This window comes from Palaemon carinicauda, unplaced genomic scaffold, assembly GCF_036898095.1.
Source record: "Palaemon carinicauda isolate YSFRI2023 unplaced genomic scaffold, ASM3689809v2 scaffold1287, whole genome shotgun sequence".
NCBI lineage: Eukaryota > Metazoa > Arthropoda > Malacostraca > Decapoda > Palaemonidae > Palaemon > Palaemon carinicauda.
In genome coordinates this window covers 28818-55750 of record NW_027168801.1, presented here as the reverse complement: position 1 = coordinate 55750, position 26933 = coordinate 28818, and the positions used below count along the sequence as shown (strand labels likewise).

The following is a 26933-nucleotide window of genomic DNA, read 5'->3' as shown; positions in this document are numbered from 1 at the left end:
TACCATGGTCTTCCACTGTCTTGGGGTAGAGTTCTCTCGCTTGAGGGTACACTCGGGCACACTATTCTAACTTATTTTTCTTCCTCCTGTTTTGTTAAAGTTTTTTTATAGTTTATGTTCATTTTAATGTTACTGTTCTTAGAATATTTCATTTTCCCTTGTATCCTTTCCCTACTGGGCTAATTTCCCTGTTGGAGCCCCTGGGCTTATGGTATCCTGCTTTTTCCAACTAGGGTTGTAGCTTAGCAAGTAACAACAACAACAACAACAATAGTGTTACTTGCCACTTTATTTTGCATACTATATATACGTTATATGTGAAGTTGAATCCTAACAAAACTCAAGATATTATTGTAAGGAGAGAGAGAGAGAGAGAGAGAGAGAGAGAGAGAGGAGAGAGAGAGGAGGAGAGAGAGAGAGAGAGAGAGAGAGAGAGAGAGAGAGAGAGAGAGGTATTGTAATACCTCTATGAGGCAATTCTCGCCCGAAACCTCGACTAGTTAGCTATAACTACCTCAATATCATTAGTTTGGCGAACCAAATACTGCTTAAATCGAATAATTATATATTCTAGAAGAATCTATTTTTTTTTTAATAAATGAAAGATATATTACACTCACACTCAAACTGTTCTGTCCTATAATACATATTAAGAAAAGTCTAAAACATTTTTATTGAATTGTTGAAAAATACAGCAATAGGCCTAGTCGCCAAACAATTTTATAAGTTCACACTTGTACGTAAAGTATTTAGCCAAAAAATTAAATGAATAAACTGTCATTCTATGCAAATACGTAGTATTTTATTATATAATTATTTTAGAAAAGAAAATTAACTAAGCCTGTGAACTATTTTGTTTATACAAGACAAATATTTGTGGCTATTTATAAAATTGCATCAGACTTAAAAAGACCACTGACGTTGTATTTAAAATTGTTTAAACTCATCTAGAACAATAATGAAACAGTTAAAACGTTTAAATATTTATAAAATATATTGGAGAACTGATTAACACAAATCGGGTACAATCTATAGATTTGTTATATTCCTAGAAATTAACAACGCATATGTAGAACTAGTTCGAAAAATTTGGTTTTCAACTAAAAAACTAACTTAATTTATATGGTTATTTTAATACGAACAATAGAGTTATATAATTAAAAAGATTAATGGTTTTCATAACGGTAAAGTTCAAGATAGTTTTTAGAATTTCTAGAAAAATTGCATAGGCTATTTGGTCTCGTCATGAATAGACATTTCTGTAAAAAAAATAATTTTAAATATATATAAAAACTGCTAGAAAATATTAAATAAAAACTACTAGTTATTCATTTTGGAAAATAGTTATTGATTGAAATTACAGAAATTAAAACCCAAAAAAACTTTGCAGACGAAAAAAAAAAAAAAAACGTGATTTTCATGAAAATACATTATAGAAATATTGTTATTTTAAGAGATAATTTCAAAATGATATTCAAAATTGCGTAAGATTAAAATAAGAAATTTTTAAATAGAATAATTACTCGGCAATTTACAAAAATAAAACAAAAAACTAAAGGAAAACATTCCCGTAGCCACGAAACTCAATGTAGGCCTAGTCATGAAACTACTAAATATAGTAATATTAATGACATTAAACTATGAATGAGGAAAACTTACGATTAATTTAATATGAAGATTATCAAAACTTTTATTTTCATATATAAATCCGTTATAAAATATGAAATATAAATTTATATAAAAAAAAACTGTGTTAAAAAATCGAACACAGAATTATAAGCTTTTTTATTTTATTTATATGATTATCTTTTATTTATTTTCTACATTTATTATATAAACTATTTTTATTTTTTTTGTTATTTATTGCACTTAGAATAACATTTTAGCTGAAATATTTCTTAACAAACAATCTTTTCAGATTTAAATTTTTCCTTTTAAAAACCATTCTTCCTTTGTTTTAACTTCATTATACTCCTATGATTTGATTTAAATTACTGTTAACATTTTATTATATATATTATCTAATTTTTTTAGTTAGTTATTTCACTTTAAAATAACAATTTATATTAAAATATATAATAAAAGAACGTTCTTCTTTCTGGAACAACTTCCAACCACCTAGAACTCAAGTCTATGATTTTATTTAAATTATTACCATATTAGTATTTTAATATATATATTATTTAATTATTTTAGTTAGTCATTTCACTTTAAAATAAACAATTTAAGATTAAATATATAATAAAAGAACGCTCCTCCTTCGGGAACAACTTTCAACCGCCTAGAACTCAAGTCTATGACGTCATAGATCCCACCAGCAGAAGGTCGGCCATTGTGAGCAAGTGTAGAGGTGCGTTTCAGTCCCGCTCTCCGAGAGACGAAGGATTTTAAGGGCAGGAGGCCCTCGAATCTAAGCCAGGATGTCTTCGCCCAGTGCAGGAAAGCGTCGCATGGACACGGATGTGATCAAACTGTATCCTTTTACTGGTGTTAACGGAGGAAAAATGTGTTAAATAAGCTAAGGTCCACTTCAGTGGGGGGAAGGGTATGGACAGCTGGTCCCTCGGGGTGGGGAGTCCTCTCTCTCTCTCTCTCTCTCTCTCTCTCTCTCTCTCTCTCTCTCTCTCTCTCTCTCTGACGCCTCTTCTATTGTCGTAATATTATCGTATTTTCCTCCAGTAAAAAGCCCCCCCTTTTTTTTTGTATTTATCCTCCGAAGGGAATCCTCTTAGGGGTAACTGAGCCATTTCAGGGTATGACCTAATGTATGACCTTTTTTTTTTTTGCGACCCCTTTCTTTTCGCGAAATATTAATTTTCGTGACGGAAGTCAACCAAAATCCTACGATTTGTTTCGTAGTCCGTTTCCGAGTTTGTCATTCGTAGGGGGTCCATTATAGCCAAAATCTTAAAAAGTTAATTCTTTGTTAGGGGTCAAAGATATCATGGCCCTCTTAAGGGGGGGGGGATATATGCTCCCTCTCTATGTACTTAATGAACCCAAAGTATCCATGAATTAGTCTGTTTTAGTCTACTGAATGCGTAAGGATCTATAAGACATAATTGACAATCTAATAAGCTTTCTCGGTTGATAATTTCTTAAAGCTTTCGGGCCTTTTAAAGCTTGAGTTTTATGCTTAAAAGCTTTGTTCTGGTCTTTGTCTATGATAGCTTAACTCCGAGTAAGCTTAGGCTACGCCTATTCCCATAAATTGAATAACTCGGCAATGAAAGATTCCTTGGTTTGTTAAAGTATATTTGCTTGAAATGTTCAGGTTTGTTCGTCTTGGGTACGTTTATCGCGTGGCCTTTGTGCAGGTTGCACATACGGTAGCGAGAAATATTTCTCTAGTTCGCATGATGAATTTAATAGTTTCAGTGTAGGTTATATTGTATTTTAGCCATTTATTGAGCTCTTGTGAACTTTGGGTTAATGTACGCAAGAACAAAGAACGGCATGGTGTCGAAGTGTGGTTGTCTTTGTGAACGTTCTTTGTTTTGAAGTCGAGAACAAAGAAATGTATGTCGTGGAAGTGGCCTTGTCTTTGTTTTGTTCTTGTTCTTGGGTGCAGGGATTCGCCTTTCTATCGGTTTTGTTGATTTTGTAGAGTTGTGTAGCACATTCAAGAAGTCCTTCCAACTACTATCGTGGCGCGCAGCAGATTCGCTGAAAGTTGCGGCGGAGTGTTACTTACTTTGTTTCCAAGATTAAAGGTTTTAGATTTTCATTCCTTGTGGGATTTGTAGTTGATTGTCTATTTTAGAGTATTGCCATTAGGCGAATCCATTGTTCGAACGCTTCTGCTTTATTTCGTGACGGCAGTGCCGACAGCTGGAAGGCTTAGAAAAGCTCCAAATTCTTAATTAGTATCCTTAAAGTTACGTCTAAAAACCACATTTTAAAAGAAACAAACGCAAGAACACTACCTAACCTAAGCTGCCCCACCTAACCTAGGAGCCATATCCTTCCCTACTTAAATAACCTTGGGGCCTGCTACCTCCCTTAGATTGTCGTTTCCTTGCCTTACCCTAAGACTTGGTCATAACCCTTTGTTTGCTTCCCAATTGGCTTCACTCCTGGCAAAGTAATGCTAAATCATATTTCGTAAATTGTAAAAATACATACAGTACTACATACATCTCGATGCATATATAGGAAACTAAAATTTTAGCATAATAATTTTGAAATACCTTTGTCCTTATATATTTTTATAGGTTAAGTAAATACAATATAGATAATACTATTGTACACAAAGAAATCGGTGCTTTTATAGTATGCTATCTACCGCCGATTTTGCTATCTACCACCCCTTTCTGACTATAGTATGATACCTACCATCAGTCCCTAAGGATACGGTCTACTTGCTAATCCGCCTCTAATCAGGAGGATCAATACAGACTTGATAACCTAACCTAACCTACAAACTGCTTATAATTATGCACCCATGTTGTCCTGCCAATAAATATTATTAAACTATCATTAAAGTCCAATGAAGATAACATACTGGTGGTAAGTAATCTGTTTGATAATCCTCATCAAACAGGAGGATTAACATTGACGGTAGATAACATACTTTTTGGTAGATACCATACTATAGTAGAAATTCGACGGTAGATAGCATACTATAATAGATATTAGACGGTAGATAGCATACTATAATAGAAATTCGACGGTAGATAGCATACTATAATAGCACCAAGAAATCTATGGTGTGATCGATTTAACCTCTATATGCTCTTGCCCTCCAAGTCTATACATTCTGAATAAGACTTGAAAATATTTACAAGGTCTCATAACATAATGCCTATGCCATATTTGGGTGTACTGTAGGTGGTTCTCTACGAATTTCACGTTTAATGATCATCCATATTTACCCCTGTGGGTGTGTCCTGCGAAGAGGTGTGACGAGGTACGGGAGGGGTTTTAGGGGTGGGGTCACGTTTGCTATTGCACGGTCTGCATGAGGTGGCGTGCTATTGGTAATGCTTGAGGCTGGACGGGCATATTGGCGAAGGATTGTACTGTTTCTGTTTCTGGGTGACTCTAAACTATCTACATGAGTAGCATATTTATTAACCCTTTTACCCCCAGGCTCTTTGGAAATTTTCAACCCTTAACCCCCAAGGGGTTATTTTCTTCCCAGCACATTTTGCAGTACTGTATATATTTTTTAAATTGCTCTAACAGCCTTAATTTTTATCATAGAGAGGTCAGGTTGGTCTTATTCTCTTGGAAAATGCCTACATTTTTTCAAAAATTATCAAAAATATGAAAAAAAAAAAAAAGTAAATAGCATTTTTTTGCAAGGACGTACCAGTACGTCCATGGGGGTAAAAAGATGAGTTTTGTGAAACGTACCAGTACGTCCTTTGGGGAGGATTTTTTAACCACGAGGGATGGAGGTTGTTTGTTGCGTTCAGTCCATCATCGTGGGTAGATTTCAGAGTGCTGCCTCCCTTTTAATCGTCTTGCACCATGTGGGGTGGAGTTTATTGCCCAGGCAATACGTGAATTGTCTTATATTTGCCTACCAAATAGGCTCATGGTCGGTGAGGTTTTTGTTTCAAGGTTAAGCTTGTTACAGTATTGCAAAGTGGCATGTTGCATGGCGTCTGTATCAAAGTTCCCCACGTGGACCCTGTGTTACTCATAAGGCACTTACCATTTCACATCTCATCCCCGCAGTCTTGGTGAGGAGAGGCAATGGAAATCTGGCAATGGTGGGTACCCCAGTCTTGTATGGTTTTGTAGATGCTGCAGTGAATTACCGTACTCCATCGTTGGCTAGTTTGTCTCGCATGGAAAAATTCACAAAGGTACGTTGCAGGCAGTATATTAGTCCCTCGTGCCCACTCGCAGCTTTAGTGGTAGGCCAATTCAAGTACTGATCAACGGTCGCTATGTAATTAGGTCCTCGCCAGTGGAAGTATTATTATTATTATTAAATGCTAAGCTACAACCCTAGTTGGAAAAGCAGGATGCTATAAGCCCAGGGGCCCCAACAGGGAAAATAGCTCAGTGAGGAAAGGAAACAAGGAAAAAATAAAATATTTTAAGAATAGTAACAACATTAAAATAAATATTTCCTATATAAACAATAAAAAATTCAACAAAACAAGAGAAAGAGAAACTAGATAGAACAGTGTGCCTGAGTCTACCCTCCGATTATCTGGAAGGGAATGTAAGAGTAGTGGTTGGTGTTGGGGTGCACAAAGCTGTGAAGGTGACACCCTGTTGCGATCGTTTCACTTCGTGCGAACATCTCTGATGGCTGGGGGTGATGCTTGGCAGGAAGCTGGATGATTCTGCCATGGAACAACAACAACTTCCTTTTAGATAACAATACCTTCTGCTGGGTAGAAAATCACAAAACTGACTATATTCTTTAAAGTGTATTGAAGATGGGAAAAGCCTTGTTCATTTCGTAGCTTACAGTTGCATCACCTACTTTTTCCGATGTGACAAGACATGCACCATAGGGCTAGGTGGAGGCTATCATCAATTTAACTATAAACCAGTCATTAAAATTCCAACCAGGTGGTTTGTAATGGATACATTGTAACTTGACATTTGAGAGCTAATGAATAGTCTTGACACAGAATATGCTATTTACACCAGGAATGTAGATCAATTGTAACCTATATCCCCAGTATTTTCACCTTAAAATTACAAAGTTTTGCGTCTGAGCATATTACAATGTAGAGTCCGCAATTATTTGGTCATTGTGTTTAATACGGCCATCAGTAGACACAATGTAGCGTTGTGGTGCAATGCAGCAATGGTACAGCTCCCATGCTGTTGTGTTGTTTGGGTGTGATGTGTCTCTTTTTCGTAGGGATGGTCAAGGCTTTGAAGCCCACCATTCTCCTAGGTTCACTGTTCTTTTTAGCACACACAGCGGTGCCAACTAACAGGTTGTTTAATGGTGACTGGTTTGATGACACCATGCTTTTAAGTTTCGTGCCAAGGACTTGAGACTGAGACTGCTTTATGGCATACAGTTGGCTCGTGACAGGATCAACCATAGCTCTTTTCGCTCTCCTTGGTGGACCCCTCATCATTTTCAGTGGTTAGAGTGTACGCTTGTTGAATTTGCCACATGAGTCGGGACACAAAGGGTCGCAAGAGAATGAGAGCGGCGTGATGGTATCACGACGCGACCAGAGAACTTACTAACGCCAACCTAGCTCAGGACTACCCTCAGGGCACGTTCTCCTTACGCCTGAGTTAGTCCCCCACAGAAAACGGAAGTAGGGTAGACTACACAAAACTCTGGTCGGTTGAGAGGAGATTCCAGGTAACTCCTAAGAAAGTAGTTCTCGGTAAGTATGTTAGGAAAAATACAAATTACTTAAAATTTGTGATTTTGTTGTAGTTTAGCCATATCATTAACCGTTGATGGAAAGGGCACTGTATTGGGCGCGGGTGGGGATGATGACTGCTTTTTGTGGGCTTCATGGCCAGGCCTAAACATACTTCACGACTAAGGAAGGTCCCGTTAGTTATCTGTAACATAGAAAATCTGTCAAGTTGCCGTTGTTTTCCTCTTTCGACTCCAGGCAGTATGTTGGATAATTCCTGCGTTCAATATTTATATACCTTTATTATCTGTGTGCATTTTCATTTTGACTGCAATCAGATTATCATTGCTGAGGCCAAGGGTAACATTCATCGCCCCGGGGGCAAGGCTTCATTGCCACCCCGTGTCAATCATTACCAGAAGGGTGATGTTATGTGTGGTAGTCTGCTTCCGTTGCCGATAAGGCTTTCGGGCTAGAAGGCACGTTCTTTGTAGCAGCTTAATTGGAGCCGTTGAGACACATTGATATAAAGGGAAGTACTTGACGGGCTCGATTGACCTATCCCAGGACAATGCAAGTAGTTGTCCCGGTGAATTTGTTTGCACGATGGTATCCTTTTTCAGTTGGGTGGCTCTGACTGGAGTTTTGTACCTTCTAGAGTGTGTAATTACAAGATTGCTTGCCAACTTTATTCGCCCCAACAAATTTGAACATTTCCTTAAGTTATTTCTTGTTTGTGGTGCCCCAACAGATTACACAATCTCTGTGTACTGCATCACGGAAGTTTACATCAAAATTACACCCCTGGCACTGTAGCACAAACATGCACAGATTATCTTGACCTTTGATATTTGCACCAAAGGCATGTAGCAGTTCATCCTGATCTTGTGCCATGTTATGTAAGTCGAAGCGAGCCACCCTAGCATTTTCCCCTAATTGCAAGCACGGATTTTTCCATTACCGCACCAAGCTTTGCCATGTTTCATTAGGTGATGTTCGCAAGCCATCTTAGCAGCATTCTACTGCCTGGATAACCTTTTCTTAACCTTTGACCTTTATCGCTACAACATATTCCTTCCGCTTAGTTAACCCTTTTACCCTCAGGCTCTCTGGAAATTTCCAACCCTTAACCCCCAAGGGGTTATTTTTTTCCCAGCACATTTTGCAGTATATTCTTTTCAAATTGCTCTAACAGCCTTAATTTTTGTCATAGAGAGGTCAGGTTGGTCACATTCTCTTGGAAAATGCCTCAATTTTTTCAAAAAATTATCAAAAGTATTTTTTTGCAAGGACGTACCGGTACGTCCATGGGGGTAAAGGGATGGGTTTTGTGAAACGTACCAGTACGTCCTTTGGGGGTAAAAGGGTTAAGAAATAAGATTGTATCTTATTTGTTCTGCCTGATGACATTGTTGGCCTTTTGACCTTCATCCTGGCTGCTGTTGGAGTGAACCCTGAGAGGAGTCGCTACTATCACTACATCCGAATAGTGTGTGATGAACTCTCAGCCGTTCCCTTGGACATCTGGCGGCAGGAATGGTTGGTTGCAGTCGAGCGGTTCATTCTGCTAAGGTTGTCAGCATAGATAGAAGTGCAGACCATTTGTTGAACACTTACGTTTTATTTTAGGGACAACAATATTGGCAAGTTAAATGTATGTGAGAGTTCCCGGTCAGGTAATAAACTTTAGTCCAACTATAATGTAAACAAAACATCCTTAAATACAGTATGTGTCTGTTCTCTTATACAGCACCTGCTTTAGTATTTCCTATTTCCTTGTCCCTATGATTTAGACGAAAAAAGCGCCCCCCAAAAATCAACCGAACTGTAGCCATCAGCTGCGTTCGAAAGAATGAGAAGCAGGAACATATAGGGGTACTCGAAGGTGATAGTATAGTGGCTCCTTGCTTAGCCTTCCCCTTAGTTGATTAGACTGGGTGAGGTCTGTTTGGGGTGTAGATATCTATGGTTATCTTAGGATACATCCCTGATTATACACGATAGCTTAGGATAGTCGTTCCAAGGGTTGGAACACTGTGATACCTGACGGTAATTCTCTTGTAATATCAATCGCAGAAATATTATACTGTAGAAGTTGCCAGAAGGAACTTCCATCAGGACGACATGGCTCGAGCCCAAAAATGGATTTTTCCTAAGTCAAAATCTCCTTTAACCCTTTTACCCCCAGGCTCTTTGGAAATTTCCAACCCTTAACTCCCAAGGGGTTATTTTTTCAACAGCACATTTTGCAGTATATTTTTTTTAAATTGCTCTAACAGCCTTAATTTTTGTCATAGAGAGGTCAGGTTGGTCTCATTCTCTTTGAAAATGCCTGAATTTTCTCAAAAAATTATCAAAAATATGAAAAAAAAAAAAATTTTATAGCATTTTTTTGCAAGGACGTACGGGTACGTCCATGGGGGTAAAGGGATGGCTTTTGTGAAACGTACCAGTACGTCCTTTAGGGGTAAAAGGGTTAAATACTATTTGAAGTTGTCATCGAGAAAGTAGGAGTACCGTTATGAAGGTAAATGTTTTTCAATGACGTTGAACTTAGCTTCAGGGTTTTTAACAGAAGTACAGGAACATTTCCTCCATCATTTGCCGCAGAGTTTTTTCAAGAGCCTTTAAATATGTGGCCCCGAGACTATATAACAAGCTCCCATGAAACATTCGAATGATTGGAGACATTAAGGCTTTCAAGAGGAAACTGAAGACTTTCTTATTTCACGAGTTCTTTGACAGTGACGATTTAACAGTAAATGAACAATACAAGACATGGAACTTTAAATATTCTGAACGAGCAAGGTAAACAATGTAGGTCCTGGAGAGAGGGGGGTTCCCCTGCTGTATGGGACCTGAAAAGCAGCCATCAAAGTAAAGTAAGATAATTTCAGTATTTGTATCTATCTCGTGGAAGAGAAGACATCGGCTTTAGGTAGAAAAGTCTAGTTATTATTATAGTATTTCCTGATTGTGGGTTGTACTTTTAGTTGTGACAAGTATTTCACCCAAACTCCCCTTGCGTTAGGTATCGTGCAAATTAAAATTTTTTTTTTTTTCAAGAAGCAGAAATTGTTCATATTACTTTAGTTTTCATCTTAAAAACATGAGATAGTTCATCATATAATGGAACCAAGGCGTTAGTAAGTCTGTTTGCTAATTTTAAAAATTATTCTTCGCCTGTATCAAAATGTTTAAATCGTGGCAGTCTTGCGTAGCGAATTTTCTTTCTGCCAACTCTGTAAAAAGTTATTGATAATTCAGGCATTTCTTCAAAACTATTATGATAAGTGTCAAAAGCCTTTATACTACGTAACTAATAGAATACAGTAACTAATTCTTGAGATCTTTAACGTACATTATGGGACAATAACCCTTTTAACCCCAAAGGACGTACTGGTACGTTTCACAAAAGCCATCCCTTTACCCCCATGAACGTACCGGTACGTCCTTGCAAAAAAATGCTATAAAACTTTTTTTTCATATTTTTGATAATTATTTGAGAAACTTCAGGCATTTTCCAAGAGAATGAGACCAACCTGACCTCTCTATGACAAAAATTAAGGCTGTTAGAGCAATTTAAAAAAAATATACTGCAAAATGTGCTGGGAAAAAAATAACCCCCTGGGGGTTAAGGGTTGGAAATTTCCAAATAGCCTGGGGGTAAAAGGGTTAAAATCCCGAGAATTTTCCTCTATAAGAAATCACTCAAACTGATGTAAGACTCATATCCAATACAACCATTTCGAAATTCTTAACCAAACATCCGATTGCTTTTTGCTCCTTGGAATCTCTTTACATGAAGAAACTGTCCCCTTCCTTGAATAATCAAACCACCTCCACACCATTACATATTGCTTAACTGCCATTACCTATCATCCCTTATTGATCTATTTTTTTTTTTTTTTTTTTTTTTTGTAGTTAAAGCATTTTCTTCAAGAATTTTCTCAAATATTCTTATAGTTTGCAGCCACACCTCTGGACAGTAAGTTCGACCATTCATTTACATATGTATATTTTTATTTATTTATTTATTTTTTAACATTCTACTTTGATCACAAGTGTTTTTATTATCATAATTGTAAAGGACCTCAGTTAGCCACATGTTTTTATATACCATCGAGGTTTCTGTATTTTTATTCTTTTAACCGTTTTCTTAACATTTTTTTATACCAAAGCAATTTTAAGCTAAATTGTATCAATTTCTAATGTAAACATAATTTCGTGTTTTATTTAGCCCTGATGATGGGAATGGATTCCCGAAACTGTTTAGAATAAATATGTAAGATGATCCGAAGTCTTCTTGCTGTCCTCTTCATACTTAAACTTAACCCTTTTACCCCCAGGCTCTTTGGAAATTTACAACCCTTAACCCCCAAGGGGTTATTTTTTCCCCCAGCACATTTTGCAGTATATTTTTTTTAAATTGCTCTAACAGCCTTAATTTTTGTCATAGAGAGGTCAGGTTGGTCTCATTCTCTTGGAAAATGCCTGAATTTTCTCAAAAAATTATCAAAAATATGAAAAAAAAAATTTTTATAACATTTTTTTTTGCAAGGACGTACCGGTACGTCCATGGGGGTAAAGGGATGGCTTTTGTGAAACGTACCAGTACGTCCTTTGGGGGTAAAAGGGTTAATATAGGCACCATCATCAAGGTGTGCTACAGTATAGGCACCGGAAGCTGGATTACAGGTGTCTACAAATTCGAGTCGTTCGTTTTCTAAACATGTATATGTGTCCCTCCAGCCTTTTTAAGTGTTCATTTGCATATGAATATTGGGAGATCAATTGGCTAAAGTAAATGTTCCTTATTTGTCAACACTCTCTCTCTCTCTCTCTCTCTCTCTCTCTCTCTCTCTCTCTCTCTCTCTCTCTCTCTCTCTCTCTCTCAAAATGGTACATTTGTGGATAGTATTAACATCAGAGAACAACAAGAAAACTAACTAAAAAAATTGTTTTCATGAAAAAATAGCTGGATGGGACTCTTAACGAGATATTACCTATTTTCTTAGTTTTTTTTTTTTAATTTATTTTTTTTCTTTCAGTTTTAGATTCAAGAATACGTTAACTATCATATGTAACAAAGCTACTAATTATAATCCCTTTTGTGAAATGTAAAAATGCTGCTAATTATATTCCCTTTTGTGAAATGTAAATTATGTAAATTAATAAGACATAATAATGATTTCTCTCTCTCTCTCTCTCTCTCTCTCTCTCTCTCTCTCTCTCTCTCTCTCTCTCTCTCTCTCTCTCTCTCTCTCTCTCTCTCTCTCAAAAGATAATTTGCATTCCTCAAAATTAATTCAAGGACATAAAGGTCTGAATAACTGATTAAAATTGTTTATATTCCTCTTGATCCTTAACTTGAGCTTCAGAATTGAAAAAAAGCATGAAGTGACAATGTTAAATGGTCTCAATGAGTTCTGTGTAAAGTTTTATGGACCAAAAGGCAGTAAGTATAGTTGGTATTTCCTTAGTAATTCTGATGAGACTCGTCTCGGACGAGAAATACTTCCCAGTAGACGTTTTAAAGATTTTTGAAAGGTGTTCGGTATATTTTTAAACCTCTTAATGGCTATAAAACAGTTCTTGATCAGATTGTTATAAAACTATATTATATAATTTAGTGCAGTAAGACGTTTGTAATATAAAACCTATTTGTCGACTTTTGCATCTGAGAGTTTAGACTTGCAAACAGCTTTTTTTTTTTTGTTTGGACTGATTTTCTTAGTTGAGAACTTCCTATATCATATTTCTAGGTTTTACTTCTCAAAAACTTGAAAACTTGTGTAAAGTAAACTCTGTGTTGGATATTAAGTAGACCGAGATGTTTCTGAGCGAATATCTTTTTTCAGCGCCCTACGAAGGAGGAGTCTGGAAAGTTCGCGTGCATCTGCCGGAGCATTATCCCTTCAAATCTCCCAGCATTGGCTTCATGAACAAAGTATATCACCCGAACATCGACGAGGTGTCGGGGACGGTTTGCTTGGACGTCATAAACCAGGCATGGACTGCATTGTATGGTGAGTTTAGATATGTTTTTGTCATCTGTTGCCAGTGCAGTTACCCGTTAGGTCGCTCGACCTGATAGCTGTTCTAGTTTTCTACATCGATTTTTACTGCATATTTCATGAATGATTGACTTTCACACATGGTACTCCCTTTCCTGTATAGAAACTTCTTCTAGAAATGTGCTGGATTTTATAATTGAAAGGCTGTCTGTCAAGTAGGAATTGGGGAACACACGAAGAATTTGTCCCCTCTGTTTACCTTCAGAGCAAAAAAAAAATTGCAGTAAGGTTGCCTTAAATTATTCCCATCATTTTGAAAATGGGTTTGTTTTTCCAGGAAGAACCATTCTGCATTATTTGTTCAAAACTACGGGTATGGAAATACAGAATTAGAGGCTCTTGCTTAGAAGTATTTTAAGAAATTTCAAAGTTTTATTCTAAATGGAAAGTAAAATTTACCAGGTTTTTAATTTTAAACACCATTACGAACTTTACGAAGTATCGTTGTCTTGTGCGTCGGGCAAGATAGACAGCTTCGTAAAGATCTTTTATCTTAATTATATTTTGCCCTTCCAGATTTGTCCAACATCTTTGAGAGCTTTCTACCGCAGCTGCTAACATACCCCAATCCCATCGACCCCTTGAATGGGGATGCAGCGGCCATGTATCTTCATAAACCCGAAGAGTACAAGAAAAAAGTTTCAGGTATGATCATTGAATTTATTATATGCTTTAAATAGTTTAGGGTTTCCTGCAGGCAATACAAGCCTTTGACAGTCTGTGGTATATCAATGGAAGCTGGAAGCTGCCGTGAAAGTTTTTGAAATGGAGCCAAGTGGCTACCTTCAATTTGACTTCTGCCGCATCTGGCTGTTTTAATAGTTTTTCTCAGGTTGAATAAATGCTCTTAACCCTTTTACCCCTAAAGGACGTACTGGTACGTTTCACAAAAGCCATCCCTTTACCCCCATGGACGTACTGGTACGTCCTTGCAAAAAAAATGCTATAAAATTTTTTTTTTTCATATTTTTGATAATTTTTTTGAGAAAATTCAGGCATTTTCCAAGAGAATGAGACCAACCTGACCTCTCTATGACAAAAATTAAGGCTGTTAGAGCAATTTAAAAAAAAAATTATACTGCAAAATGTGCTGGGAAAAAAATAACCCCTTGGGGGTTAAGGGTTGGAAATTTCCAAAGAGCCTGGGGGGTAAAAGGGTTAACAGATGATGGAGTTTAGTGGATAACAGTAGAAGACAAGAATATACAGTGTTTCCTAATAATTCTAATTGTGGACAGTTTTCTATTGTCCCCCTGTTTGTGGGACTTTACAATGATAACTTGAACCTAAGGGAGTTGATTTTCCTTAGACATTGCTGGTGCCATATTGAAAGGAACGGGAAAGGAAGGAGTTTCGCCCACCTTTCCTTCAGTGTCTGCCGATCTCTGAACTCATTAAGGGTATACTGTATGTCATTTGTTTTTTATCTCTGTATTCCCACGAGAACATTATTGGGCTACGTGGCAATGGCAAAGACAAACTTCAAGACCTCCCTTCTCCCCTATCTCATCTTTGCCAAGTCTACACTGCATCTTCTGAAAAAGGAATAGGAGATATGTCATCGTTGAAGTCCAGGAAGAGAGACCATGTAGTACCAGGAAGCTCCTTCCTAGAATTGTCTTGTAGCAGGAAGAAACATCGGTGCACTCCTCATGGGGAGGTTCCTGGGTTCTTTTTTCACGAGTAAGACCTGAGAGCTGTCTCATAGTGGGGAGAAGGGTCAGTTCTCGCAAACTGAGACACTGCCTGTTCAGGTTGAAGTGAGTCGCCCTTCCTAATCCCCTTCCTGGATGCCCTCTATCTTTCATTTTTAGGAGTGGCAGAGCAGGAAGTGTTGCATCCCAAAAAAGTATTGGCATACCATGGTACTGCCTGTTGACGAGTTCTAGAGACAAAAACCAAAACTTAGGATGTGTCGCCTGCTGAGGAATTAGTCATCAAAGTACAGGACGACCAATCGGTCAGACTGGCGTCTAGGTCTGGTTCCCTTGCATGAGTTTGCTAGAGGAACAGCACTGTATTGAAACCTGACTCCTGGGAAGGAGTTGTCTCATGACCCTACCACCACTATTTACTCTGCCATTCACGGGAAACTGTTTCACACACGAGTATATGAACACTTCACAGATGTAAAACGCTTGCTTTTCAAATTACTGGAAGTCCAAGCAATACTATTGCTATCTTCTCAACAGATTTTAATGTCACCCAATAACATTATCCCCTTCGGAGTATCGACCTGGGCTCAGGAGTAGCTTCAAACGGTTTTCTCTCTCAGCAACTCTTCCCCCTTTGGGATTTCACTCAAGTCCTCATGTTTCTCCGGCGGACCCTCTGGTACCCTTGAACGGACATCAAGTATGATATTCACCCCCTAGACTACTCTCTAGCCTTGGCATCAGTATTTTGGAGTTTGTGTCCTTGAACCATCTTCTATCCTGGCTCTAATCTCCTGATCTTCATTTCTTCATCATGAGGACATGGCGACACTACAAGATTTTGTGTGGATCCAATGAAATTCCGAGAATACTACCATACTCCAGTTTGAGTGCATGACGTTAGGGAAATCAGATTTACTCCAGCCTTTAGAAAGAACCTGTTATTGGCACGCCTGGAATGTAGGAGTGAAATACAACAGACTGCCTTCACTACTCATGGTAGTGTACCCACAAGTCCTGGATAACATTATACTTGGTCCTGTGATAATTACTTATGTCGATCTTACAAACCTAACTCCTTTAGGGGCCAAGTAGCATCTCTTCTAAGATAGCAGTGGTTGTGATAGAAGCTTAAAAGCATTTAGAGAATCTATGGCTGTTCTCCTTCCTATTTCTCCATTGGAGTGAAGCAGTTGTTCCATTATATGCCGTATCAGACTGCAGGGAAACCTCACGGCCAAGTAATTTTTCTTCACAGGCAAGTTCTATGTACAGTAGTGCCTCTCTCAGACGAGGGGAGGAGGACGAACGAAATGGTACCTCTCTCAGACGAGGGGAGGAGGACGAACGAAATGGTACCTCTCTCAGACGAGGGGAGGAGGACGAACGAAATGGTACCTCTCTCAGACGAGGGGAGGAGGACGAACGAAATGGTACCTCTCTCAGACGAGGGGAGGAGGACGAACGAAATGGTACCTCTCTCAGACGAGGGGAGGAGGACGAACGAAATGGTACCTCTCTCAGACGAGGGGAGGAGGACGAACGAAATGGTACCTCTCTCAGACGAGGGGAGGAGGACGAACGAAATGGTACCTCTCTCAGACGAGGGGGAGGAGGACGAACGAAATGGTACCTCTCTCAGACGAGGGGAGGAGGACGAACGAAATGGTACCTCTCTCAGACGAGGGGAGGAGGACGAACGAAATGGTACCTCTCTCAGACGAGGGGAGGAGGACGAACGAAATGGTACCTCTCTCAGACGAGGGGAGGAGGACGAACGACGAACGAAATGGTACCTCTCTCAGACGAGGGGAGGAGGACGAACGAAATGGTATCTCTCTCAGACGAGGGGAGGAGGACGAACGAAATGGTACCTCTCTCAGACGAGGGGAGGAGGACGAACGAAATGGTACCTCTCTCAGACGAGGGGAGGAGGACGAACGAAATGGTACCTCTCTCAGACGAGGGGAGGAGGACGAACGACGAACGAAATGGTACCTCTCTCAGACGAGGGGAGGAGGACGAACGAAATGGTATCTCTCAGACGAGGGGAGGAGGACGAATGAAATGGTACCTCTCTCAGACGAGGGGAGGAGGACGAACGAAATGGTACCTCTCTCAGACGAGGGGAGGAGGACGAACGAAATGGTACCTCTCTCAGACGAGGGGAGGAGGACGAACGAAATGGTACCTCTCTCAGACGAGGGGAGGAGGACGAACGAAATGGTACCTCTCTCAGACGAGGGGAGGAGGACGAACGAAATGGTACCTCTCTCAGACGAGGGGAGGAGGACGAACGAAATGGTACCTCTCTCAGACGAGGGGAGGAGGACGAACGAAATGGTACCTCTCTCAGACGAGGGGAGGAGGACGAACGAAATGGTACCTCTCTCAGACGAGGGGAGGAGGACGAACGAAATGGTACCTCTCTCAGACGAGGGGAGGAGGACGAACGAAATGGTACCTCTCTCAGACGAGGGGAGGAGGACGAACGAAATGGTACCTCTCTCAGACGAGGGGAGGAGGACGAACGAAATGGTACCTCTCTCAGACGAGGGGAGGAGGACGAACGAAATGGTACCTCTCTCAGACGAGGGGAGGAGGACGAACGAAATGGTACCTCTCTCAGACGAGGGGAGGAGGACGAACGAAATGGTACCTCTCTCAGACGAGGGGAGGAGGACGAACGAAATGGTACCTCTCTCAGACGAGGGGAGGAGGACGAACGAAATGGTACCTCTCTCAGACGAGGGGAGGAGGACGAACGAAATTATGCAACCATAATGACCTTAAATTCACATCAAATCATTACAGATGTAGGTTCTTCCATAAGTGTTTACCAGCCTCTTGGTAGAGATGTGCCTTAATGCCGGCAGCATCTTTATAATCTGGTAATAAAGATTTTGACAGGATTCGTGACTTCTAGACTCCCATTCAGGACCAAAGTACATGAACATTTCCTAGCTCAGTTAACTTTTGCACTCCTATGAGGAGTCTCCTGTTAATTGATTGATTGATTTAAAGTTTTCAGGCATCCTGACATCTAAGGGCATTGATGCTGATATCATTTAGTTTATGTATAAAGAAAAAAATATTCAATTAAAATAAAGTTGAATGTCATAAAAGTTAAATAGTTTTCAAAAGACCTGCTTCTGAAATAAACCTAAAAATACCACTTGCATAGTAGGACACATTATATCAAAGAATCTTGGCAAGGATGAACCTGCCACCCTCACCTCGAGCCTCAAACAAATATCTATTCCTTAAGTTGTTATAATTGGGGCATTCGGTCAACAAATGCCTCACCGTTAGAGGTACTAAACAGTCGTCACAATACGGTTGGTGTTGGCCCTTCAGCAGAAACTCGTGCGTCAACCGAGTGTGACCAATACGGAGACGACAAACAGACGTCTCCCATTTTCAGGGCATCATGTTATACCTCCAAGGAGATATGACATTTGTTACCCCCCTCATTTTATTGCCATCTAGGCTATCCCAGTGCTGTTGCCATTTATTACAAACCAGTTTCTTGATGTTAGGTAGGAAATCATTACAGGGATTGGGATACCTTCTTGGCAGCAACTCGGATGCAGCATTCTTTGCCAGTGAATCTGCCTTCTCATTCCCACACACACCTACATGTGCTGGAACCCAACAAAATCGAACTGTTATACTTCTCTGTCCAATAATAAAAAGCCATTCTAAAATCTTCAAGACTAGAGGGTTATTAGAATTAAAAAATTCTATAGCTTGGAGGACACTCCTGTTAATGTTTGCATATTAACCCTTTTATCCCCAAAGGACGTACTGGTACGTTTCACAAAACCCATCCCTTTACCCCCATGGACGTACCGGTACGTCCTTGCAAAAAAATGCTATAAAAATATTTTTTTTTTCATATTTTTGATAATTTTTTTGAGAAAATTCGGGCATTTTCCAAGAGAATGAGACCAACCTGACCTCTCTATGACAAAAATTAAGGCTGTTAGAGCAATTTAAAAAAAAATATACTGCAAAATGTGCTAGGAAAAAAATAATGCCCTGGGGGTTAAGGGTTGGAAATTTCCAAATAGCCTGGGGCTAAAAGGGTTAAATGAGAAGAAAATTATTTGAAACTATGACCAGCCTAAAGGAACATATCAAGAAGTGTCTCGTCATTAGATTTATTCACTGCCGATTTGGGGTTTCCTTTCACAAGATTCAGATCGTAAAATGTTACTCCACGCCTTGGACCTTCCAACTTGCATTTATTTTCCTCAAAATGTAAATTTCCAAAATGCTCTTTCTGACATTGAGCATTTTTTCTGACATTCCATTACTTCTACGTCTTGAATCCATTGTATTTTCTATAAGTTTCCCAATTTTGTTTTTACATTTTCTGTGTAATTTACATCAATTATTAATTTGATATTTATATACTCTCCCTCTGTTATCCTTTCCCATATCTGTGTACTTAAGAATAAGTATGTTGTTTATTTTTCCATTTAGCATTTATCAAAATTAAATTAATTTTATCTTTATAATCTCCTTCTGGGAATATGGAAAATATTATAGTCAACTTTCAAATCTATACCATCACATTACATCTTAAAGATGTTTTCTTCCAACACCTTTACTTAAATCTTTTGACTTTTTGACAGGCAGAAAAGCTTAAGACAAAATCATTGTTTTTAGAAATATTGATAAAAATTGTTTATTTTAATTTGGTTATCAATTTAGAGAATAAGAAATGTTATATATTAGACATATGTTGTCCATGTTTTTAATGTTTTTCCCCCGAGAATCAATTCCTTATTGAATTGACTTAAGTTTACTGTTCCTTTCAATTCCCACCTAAAATCTTACTGTTTCTAATGAATTAAATTCTCCCAGAAAATCTTCCCTGTTCCTTATATTTCATCATTAAATTCTGGCTAGATCTAAAACTTAATGTAAAACCTTTAAATCGTTTTAAAAAAATATCTTAAAATTGGCTTGTTTTTAAAATTCCCAGCCAACATCGATAGCTCGGAAGACCCATTGTTCCCTATTATTATTAATTGCTAAGCTACAATCCTAGTTTGAAAAGAAGGATGCTATAATCCCAGGGGCTCCTACAGGGAAAATAGCCCAGTAAGGATAGAAATCAAAGAAAAATAAAATGTTAAGAACAGTGATCGTTGAATATTTGCCAGCGGTCTCTCTCGTTGCAGATTACGTGAAGCGCTATGCAACGGAGGAGGCATTGAAGGAGCAGGAAGCAGCCCAGGCAGACTCCTCCGACTCAGAGTCGTCCATGTCAGACTTTTCCGAAGACGAAGCACAAGACATGGAGCTCTAACCAGTCCACCTGAACACCCTTAATCATCATGGTCTTCTTCATCCCCCTTCCTCCCCCCCTCACCTACTGCTCCAGACTCTTAGGCCGATTCGAGCCTGCAACTCTGTGATGGTGAACAGATCGGAGAAGAGGCACAGCGCCGCTGACGCCTCCTCGCGTTTGTGCCGTGATATTCGCAACATTGGGACTCCTGGCTGGCTGCCTGTCTGTCCGTCTGCCTGTCTCGGCAGCGGTGCCGGCAGCCGCCGCAACTCGCCCGAGTAATGATGTAAATATGGATATACTGTAGAGTTGTGGGGTTTTTGTTTTTCAAAATGGTAAAAGAGAAAAACAATTCATGAGAGTTGTCCCCCCTGACAGGATGGTGCCATTTGGAGGTCATTATAGTGAGAGAACTTATTTTTGTAATGATATTTAAGTTTGTATTTTTACGCAGTACAGTAGCTTGTTGTTTCACCGTTTTTCTTAATCTCAGCAAAAAAAAAAGTTCAACTAAATTTTGTCTCTTTGTTTTTAAACGTTTATATATTTACATTTTTTGGAGGTGAACCTGTCGGAATGTAGTATCACCCTTGTTTACGGAATTGGTACAAAACGGTTTGCGGGGCCCTTTCGGAGTTCTGGAGCTTCACAATCGTTCACAGAGATTATATTAAGTGTAAACAGTGACTCCTTCGGTGATTGAAGGAATAGTTTTTATACAAAAGATTTTTTTTTTCTCCCATGAAGCCGTCGGTATTCCCAAAGACTGCATTAACGACTCTGCTCGGGCTGTCGTGAAAGTTTAATCTTTTTATTGAGTGTTATCAATAGGTCTGTTCTGTACTTAAGATACCACTCTTGTCTGTTGCGGTGATTTGAGTTTTTTTGCGAATTGTCCATAAGTCTTTCCAAAGGATTCGCAACCAATCTTGGACCAACGCCAATCGAATGTTCAGGCCAGTAACACGCCACTTATGTAAAAAAAAGTTTCTTTCAAATATCTTTTTTTTCGTTTGTCAATATTTAATGTTCTCGATAATTTAATTGTAGCCGGAGCAGTCTTTTAATACAGTAGCTCGAAGCCTGTTTCACCTGGGATACCGGCGAGCCAAGTTATGTGCTGTCGGCTAAAGCTACAAACAGCTACTCATCACCTAAAAGTTGATTATTATAAGCATGGCATTCGGACAATTAAATTGGACGTATTCGTTGCCAAGTGTGCTGTGAAAATTATTGTAAATTCTCACTCTAAAATGTCGAAAAGATAATGTACTTCATTTTGAATTTCTTTTTTAAAGGACTCCAACTTTTGGTCATGAAACTGTTTTGAGCACACGGGTCGAATAAGCGCGTTCTCCATAACGTTGTGTGTGTTGTTGTCTTTGTTTTCTTCTTATAATGTCTTATAATGATAACAGAAGGTTTAATGTGTCTATATTTTATTTACTGGTGAAGAGATGTTTGAGCTGGAAGACTCGATACAGACCTCATCTGTTGCTTTGTCATATTTCAATCGAGATGTAAAACCCTCCCCAACGTTGGTTTAACCTCGATACCATGTGCAGGTCAGGAGCTCGAACATACGCCGCTAGTGCAAAGCTAGGTGGAAAGGGACCGAATTAATGCAGAGGCCGTCGTAATCGGTGAGAGTGAGGGAGCGAGCGTCGCGTTACATGGCAAACAGTTCTAAGGCATACCAGAAAACTTTATTCTTCTTATATATCCAAATTGTATATGAAATCTTGTTTGTATTTTTATTAAGTGTAATTGACATTTACTGCCATTATAATCTAATGATAGCGTTCGAAAATTAACACTAAGGTAGCTTTAATGAATGTACCATTCGACTAGGATTGGCACGTATATCCGTAGCCCTTGTTCGGCACATGCCATTTGAAGATTTAGTGCAAAATAAAGAGGTAGAGGAAACAAATTCGTAAATGTCCCTTGAGAAAGTTGAAGTACCGAACGCTCAAGTTTTGCTGAAGCCTATCCTAGTCAGTTATTCTTTTTTATATTTTTTATTCAACAGGTTTTTCATTTTCCCAATTTTTATTTATAACAAAACTGCAGTTTATGCACGAGGTGGTTAGTACTTTAGTAAATCAAAAGAAGTTTGAACGAACGTTCAGAATATTCCGTTTGGATTGACGGAACGCGGCTTGTGTGTGGCTTCAAGCCCGAAGCTGCCGGCTGTGAGCCAAATATTGATTTGCCTTTTTAGAATTAGAGGAGACACTTTTTGTTCCTTCCCAACATGAATTTTTATCTATTCTGATTATGCAAGCCAATTGATTAATGAGTGACAAGGTTTATGCTAGACCTCCACTTAGCAATAAACACTAATGTTAATAATGTTCTAGAGTTAAATTGATTACTCTTTCCATCTGTGTATGTGGCAGATTTCTCGATACTAAATCCTTTTGAAGGTGTCATTCCGTAGGCCATGATCTTAAACGAGAGCTTTAATGTCAAACTTGGTGTTTTGCATGCGAGCCACACTCACACACAAACGTAAAAACACACAACACGCGAACACCTGATTTGGTGAGTGTTGGGTTAGATAGAAAACCATCCTCTATTATTCTGTATTTTGTCTAGTAAATAGACCTTAATATCAGCACCACATTTCTGTTATCATTTATTCTTTTTCAGAAATATCACTTTTCAATTCCTGTACTAAAAATCTATAACCACCGTCACCCAAACAGTATCTATAGAGAGAGAGAGAGCGAGAGTTTTTCTGAGAAGAGATTCAGCCAAAATGTATAACCGAAAGTATTTCAGTAACCGTTTGATTAAATACCTTATCTGATTAGAATTTTCTTTTTTTTGTCTTTGAGCAGAATTTAGTTTAAGAAGAGTTGCTTGTTGTATCTTGTAAAGGATATGTTTGTAGATTAGCGTGTGGTTTCACTTGGCAAAGAGGATACATAAAGAGTTTTTCATAGCATAGGCTCAAACATCATCTCAACACTTCGGCTCATCACGCCGGTAGTCTTTGCGAACGTCGGAGCGAGAAGCGTACAGAACTTTTGGTTTCGATCGAATCAAATGCTCGGATAAATTTCCACGCGAGGGACAGCTCGAAGACCCGTTGCCGTCGGTAGGTCGAAGGATGGCATGATGTAGCCTTTAGTTGTTAAGGTCCATTAATAATAATAATAGTCCAGCCAGCCCCCCAAAAGCTTTAAGGGCAAGTGCTCATGAGGAGCTCTGAAAACTAATTTAACACTAATACTAATTATTTAACTGTTTTTTTTTTTTTTTTGTGGGTGGGGGTTTCCAAGTAACGTTAGGATGTGCACCTAATTTCCATAAACACGTTTTTATCAGAATCTTTTCAGCTTAAAATTGTGGAGACTCGACTATTCAGTAGGGACGGTTTCAAGAATCTATGCAAGTGTATTGTATTAAAGTTGACCTTTCTTTTCATATGTAATGTTTGACGCACAGCGAGGTTTATTAAAGTCAAGACTTGTATTTCCACTTTCAAATCATGAGTGCACTTGCTAAATTGCAGAATCTCTGTTGCATCGTTTATAAATCTCACACCGTCCTTTAAATGACCACTGAAAAAACATAATGTTTGTTTTGATGTCACCTTAGTCTCCAAATCAGGTACCCAGTATGAGGATCGTGCAATAGTCTTGCAATTGACAGGTTATAAGAATGCTTCCCGGTGATTTACCGTAATGGGGTCGTTAAAATCGCATAGAATCAATTTGCAGTTCCGTGTTGCTTGCCAAGTGACGAAGCGCGCTCACTAATCCGGTAAGAAATTGGAAAGCGTTCAGAAAGTCAAAATTGTATCCTTTTCAAACCCCTTCATCCTAAGTCCCCGCAGTTATTTCGTTGCTTCTCTGCAGCTTTGCTCATTACTTAGTCATTGTGAGACCTCCTGAGTTAAGGACCAAAGTTGTAAATAGTGCAGTTACTTGAGTGACCAGATTCAAGAGCACTTTGTCTTTCATAACCTCACTTGTCTTTCATAGGGGGGGCGTGGCTGGTACACTGACACAAGGGATGAAATTGTAGGAACATTAAAAACAATAATGACAGATACCGCGGAGTGTCGAGGCGAATTTTGCCTTCGACGTGATTGGAGTCTAAAAAAAGGCGTTGGCGACATCTCAAGTCGTTAAATGTACCGTGGGCGGAAATTGCGATCTGGTATCTCCCATTTGTAGAAGTGTTTTTACAGCTCCAACATTGTGACAGTCTCGTATAAGATATTTCCCCCCCTGTTAAGTCACGTTAGCTAGAGGAAAAGATAAGAGCACATGTCAAGAATGTTTGTACTCGATAAAGCGTGAAAGGACTTTCCGTGTGTACAAGCGTACGATGTAAAGAGGCCATTGATAGCTGCAAAGAAATTAAATCCAGACTGACGCTCTCCTACAAGTTTAAAGAAAATCATTCGGCACTGCAGTATGATGACTATTTTCCTTTGCACCTTTTGTCTTTGAAAAAATAAAGATTTTTAATTTTTGCTCTATTTTACCGAAGTGAATGTTCAAGATGGGTAATTTGTGTACAGTACAGTTAACCTTCACAAGAAATTCTCAGGTGTGTGATTTCTCCTTAGCAAGTGGACGAGGAAACTGCTTCGTATTAAAATTAATCAAAAAAAACCATGGCCTACATATTGGGGTGCTGCCAAATTCGATGAAATTGTATTCGGGGTTTAGCAGAGATTAGTTGCCGATTCGTTCTAGGATTAAAAATGTTAGAAACCGTAGAAGCACGAAGTCGTTAATATGAAACAAATTGGGTTTGGTCTTTTCACCTGATGACTTAAAACACACTTGGTAAGATTTTATTTGTACAGTATATGAATTTTTGCAGTTATAGATGTTTATGGTTACTATATTTAGGTATGAATGCTATTGAGAAAGAAATCTTTATATTAGACAACTTTGATGACCACCTGCTGGTTATCATTACTTTGTATATTCTTAAGCTGAATAAATGGCTTTGTGTTATTTGTAAAACGTTGTTTTATTTGTAATCACGACGTTATACTGGACTGTACCATCTTCCTGACTATCGATTTAGGTACCGCGTCTTTCGCAATGATTGGTGGCGATGTCAGGAAAGGATCAGATAAGCTTAAAGCAATTAAAGACACTTCTTGACATTATGCGGACAAGGAAGAAAGACGGAGGATTTCGGCTGACACGTGACGGAGAACCAAGAGAGATAAAGGAAGTCCACTAATCATATTTTGCTAGTGATAAATGCAATCACTACAAGAGGGAATTAGGAACACTTAAGTGGACATACAAACAACCAATGGTATCAAGTATCCAATGAAAGACTGCAATTCTTGGAAAAAAAAACTATGAGCATTGTAGCCTCAGCAAAAGTTAACCCAGTACTAAGTGCTGCCTTGTCAAATTGTAAATATCTGTAATTCAATTTTTATGAATATAACTTACCCTTATCCTTTGCATACTGTGTTGTATTTGTGGATTTGATCTGAATGCTGTAGTAATTATTCCCACGAGAAAGTTACCTCTCTCCCCTGACAAGAATTGTGCAACTGTGATAATTACTGTTCATCTATTCCTATTTGTTCCTACACAAATATAAAACATAGTCCATTAATAGGAGTAGCTGTCAGTTAAGATGGCTATTAAAACTTGAATTAGGTGGCAGTAAACTATGGCTGTGTTCAGCACATGTCGCCGGAAAAACTAACCACTCTCTTTGACTTCAACCGAAGTACATATACACTACTGTTGCTCATAATTTTTATCTTCTTTTTTCCAGAATGAAACTCGTGGTCACAGCATATTAAAGTAAAAAGACAGTTACACAGTTGACGTCTGGTTAAATTATTGTGACGGCTTTTTATCAGCGTTTATCGACAGCACTTTTTTTCTGTCGGCAGATGTCAAATAAGTTTCATCCCTTGCTGGTGACCATTGTTAGCCTAAAGAAGTTGATGTTCCCTTGCACATTGCAGCCTTGTTGGAGGCAGGTGGTTTCACTGCGTAAGTAAGTGGCGAGGGAGTGTCTTCAGACTTCCTCTTGACATGCAGTGACTTCCTAACCTAGTAAATGCAATTGGTTGTGTTGTATTTAACCAAGAGGGAGTTAAGCTATTTCTTGCACGACGCTGTAAAAGGCATACTTAAGAGTTCCTCTTTCAGTCCAAGGAGGCAGATTGATAAGTGGCATATGCATGGACTCGAGGGACTCTACCGACTTCCTCAGCATTAACTCTGCTGTGGTGAATGAATGACCAATCCATAGTGTGGTGTCCTGTTTGCAGTGGAGCTGCTCACAAGCTTGGAATCGGTGCTTGCTCACTGTCTTGCCATGATGAAGGGCAGGTTACCTCCTTTCCGGGAAAACTTTCCTTTCTCAGCAAGTGATGCTCCTTTTCCTGTGCTCTGACAGTGGGTTGCAAAAAGTATCCTACACTGGTAAGTAGTATCAGTCAAATGTGCTTTTGCTGATTTTGTAAACCCAAAGACGACTGATCAGCAGAAGATAGTGACTCCAATCAATCTCTACCAGTCCTGTATAGATGAGGGAATTGTATACCAGGAACAGAGAGCAGGTAACAGGTGTTCACATGCCTGACACC

The 26933-nt window shown here is 38.9% G+C and overlaps 1 protein-coding gene across 1 annotated transcript; it reads left to right on the top strand.

Moving 5' to 3' along the window:
* Positions 1–2309: 2309 nt before the first annotated feature.
* Positions 2310–25329, top strand: UbcE2H (ubiquitin conjugating enzyme E2H). Its single transcript, XM_068367931.1, has 5 exons — positions 2310–2473; positions 12683–12759; positions 13163–13330; positions 13895–14023; positions 20226–25329. Exons 1-5 carry the CDS (start codon positions 2421–2423, stop codon positions 20351–20353), a joined length of 555 nt encoding a protein of 184 aa, XP_068224032.1. The 5' UTR covers positions 2310–2420; the 3' UTR covers positions 20354–25329.
* The last annotated feature ends 1604 nt before the right edge of the window (positions 25330–26933 follow it).

What these genes read in the sequence shown, in the direction of transcription:
- UbcE2H (XM_068367931.1), top strand. Translation starts at nt 2,421, where the DNA reads ATGTCTTCGCCCAGTGCAGGAAAGCGTCGCATGGACACGGATGTGATC. An exon ending in GTTTTATGGACCAAAAGGCA is followed by an intron (nt 12,760 to 13,162) that starts GTAAGTATAGTT and finishes ATCTTTTTTCAG; the next exon opens with CGCCCTACGAAGGAGGAGTC. An exon ending in GTACAAGAAAAAAGTTTCAG is followed by an intron (nt 14,024 to 20,225) that starts GTATGATCATTG and finishes CTCTCGTTGCAG; the next exon opens with ATTACGTGAAGCGCTATGCA.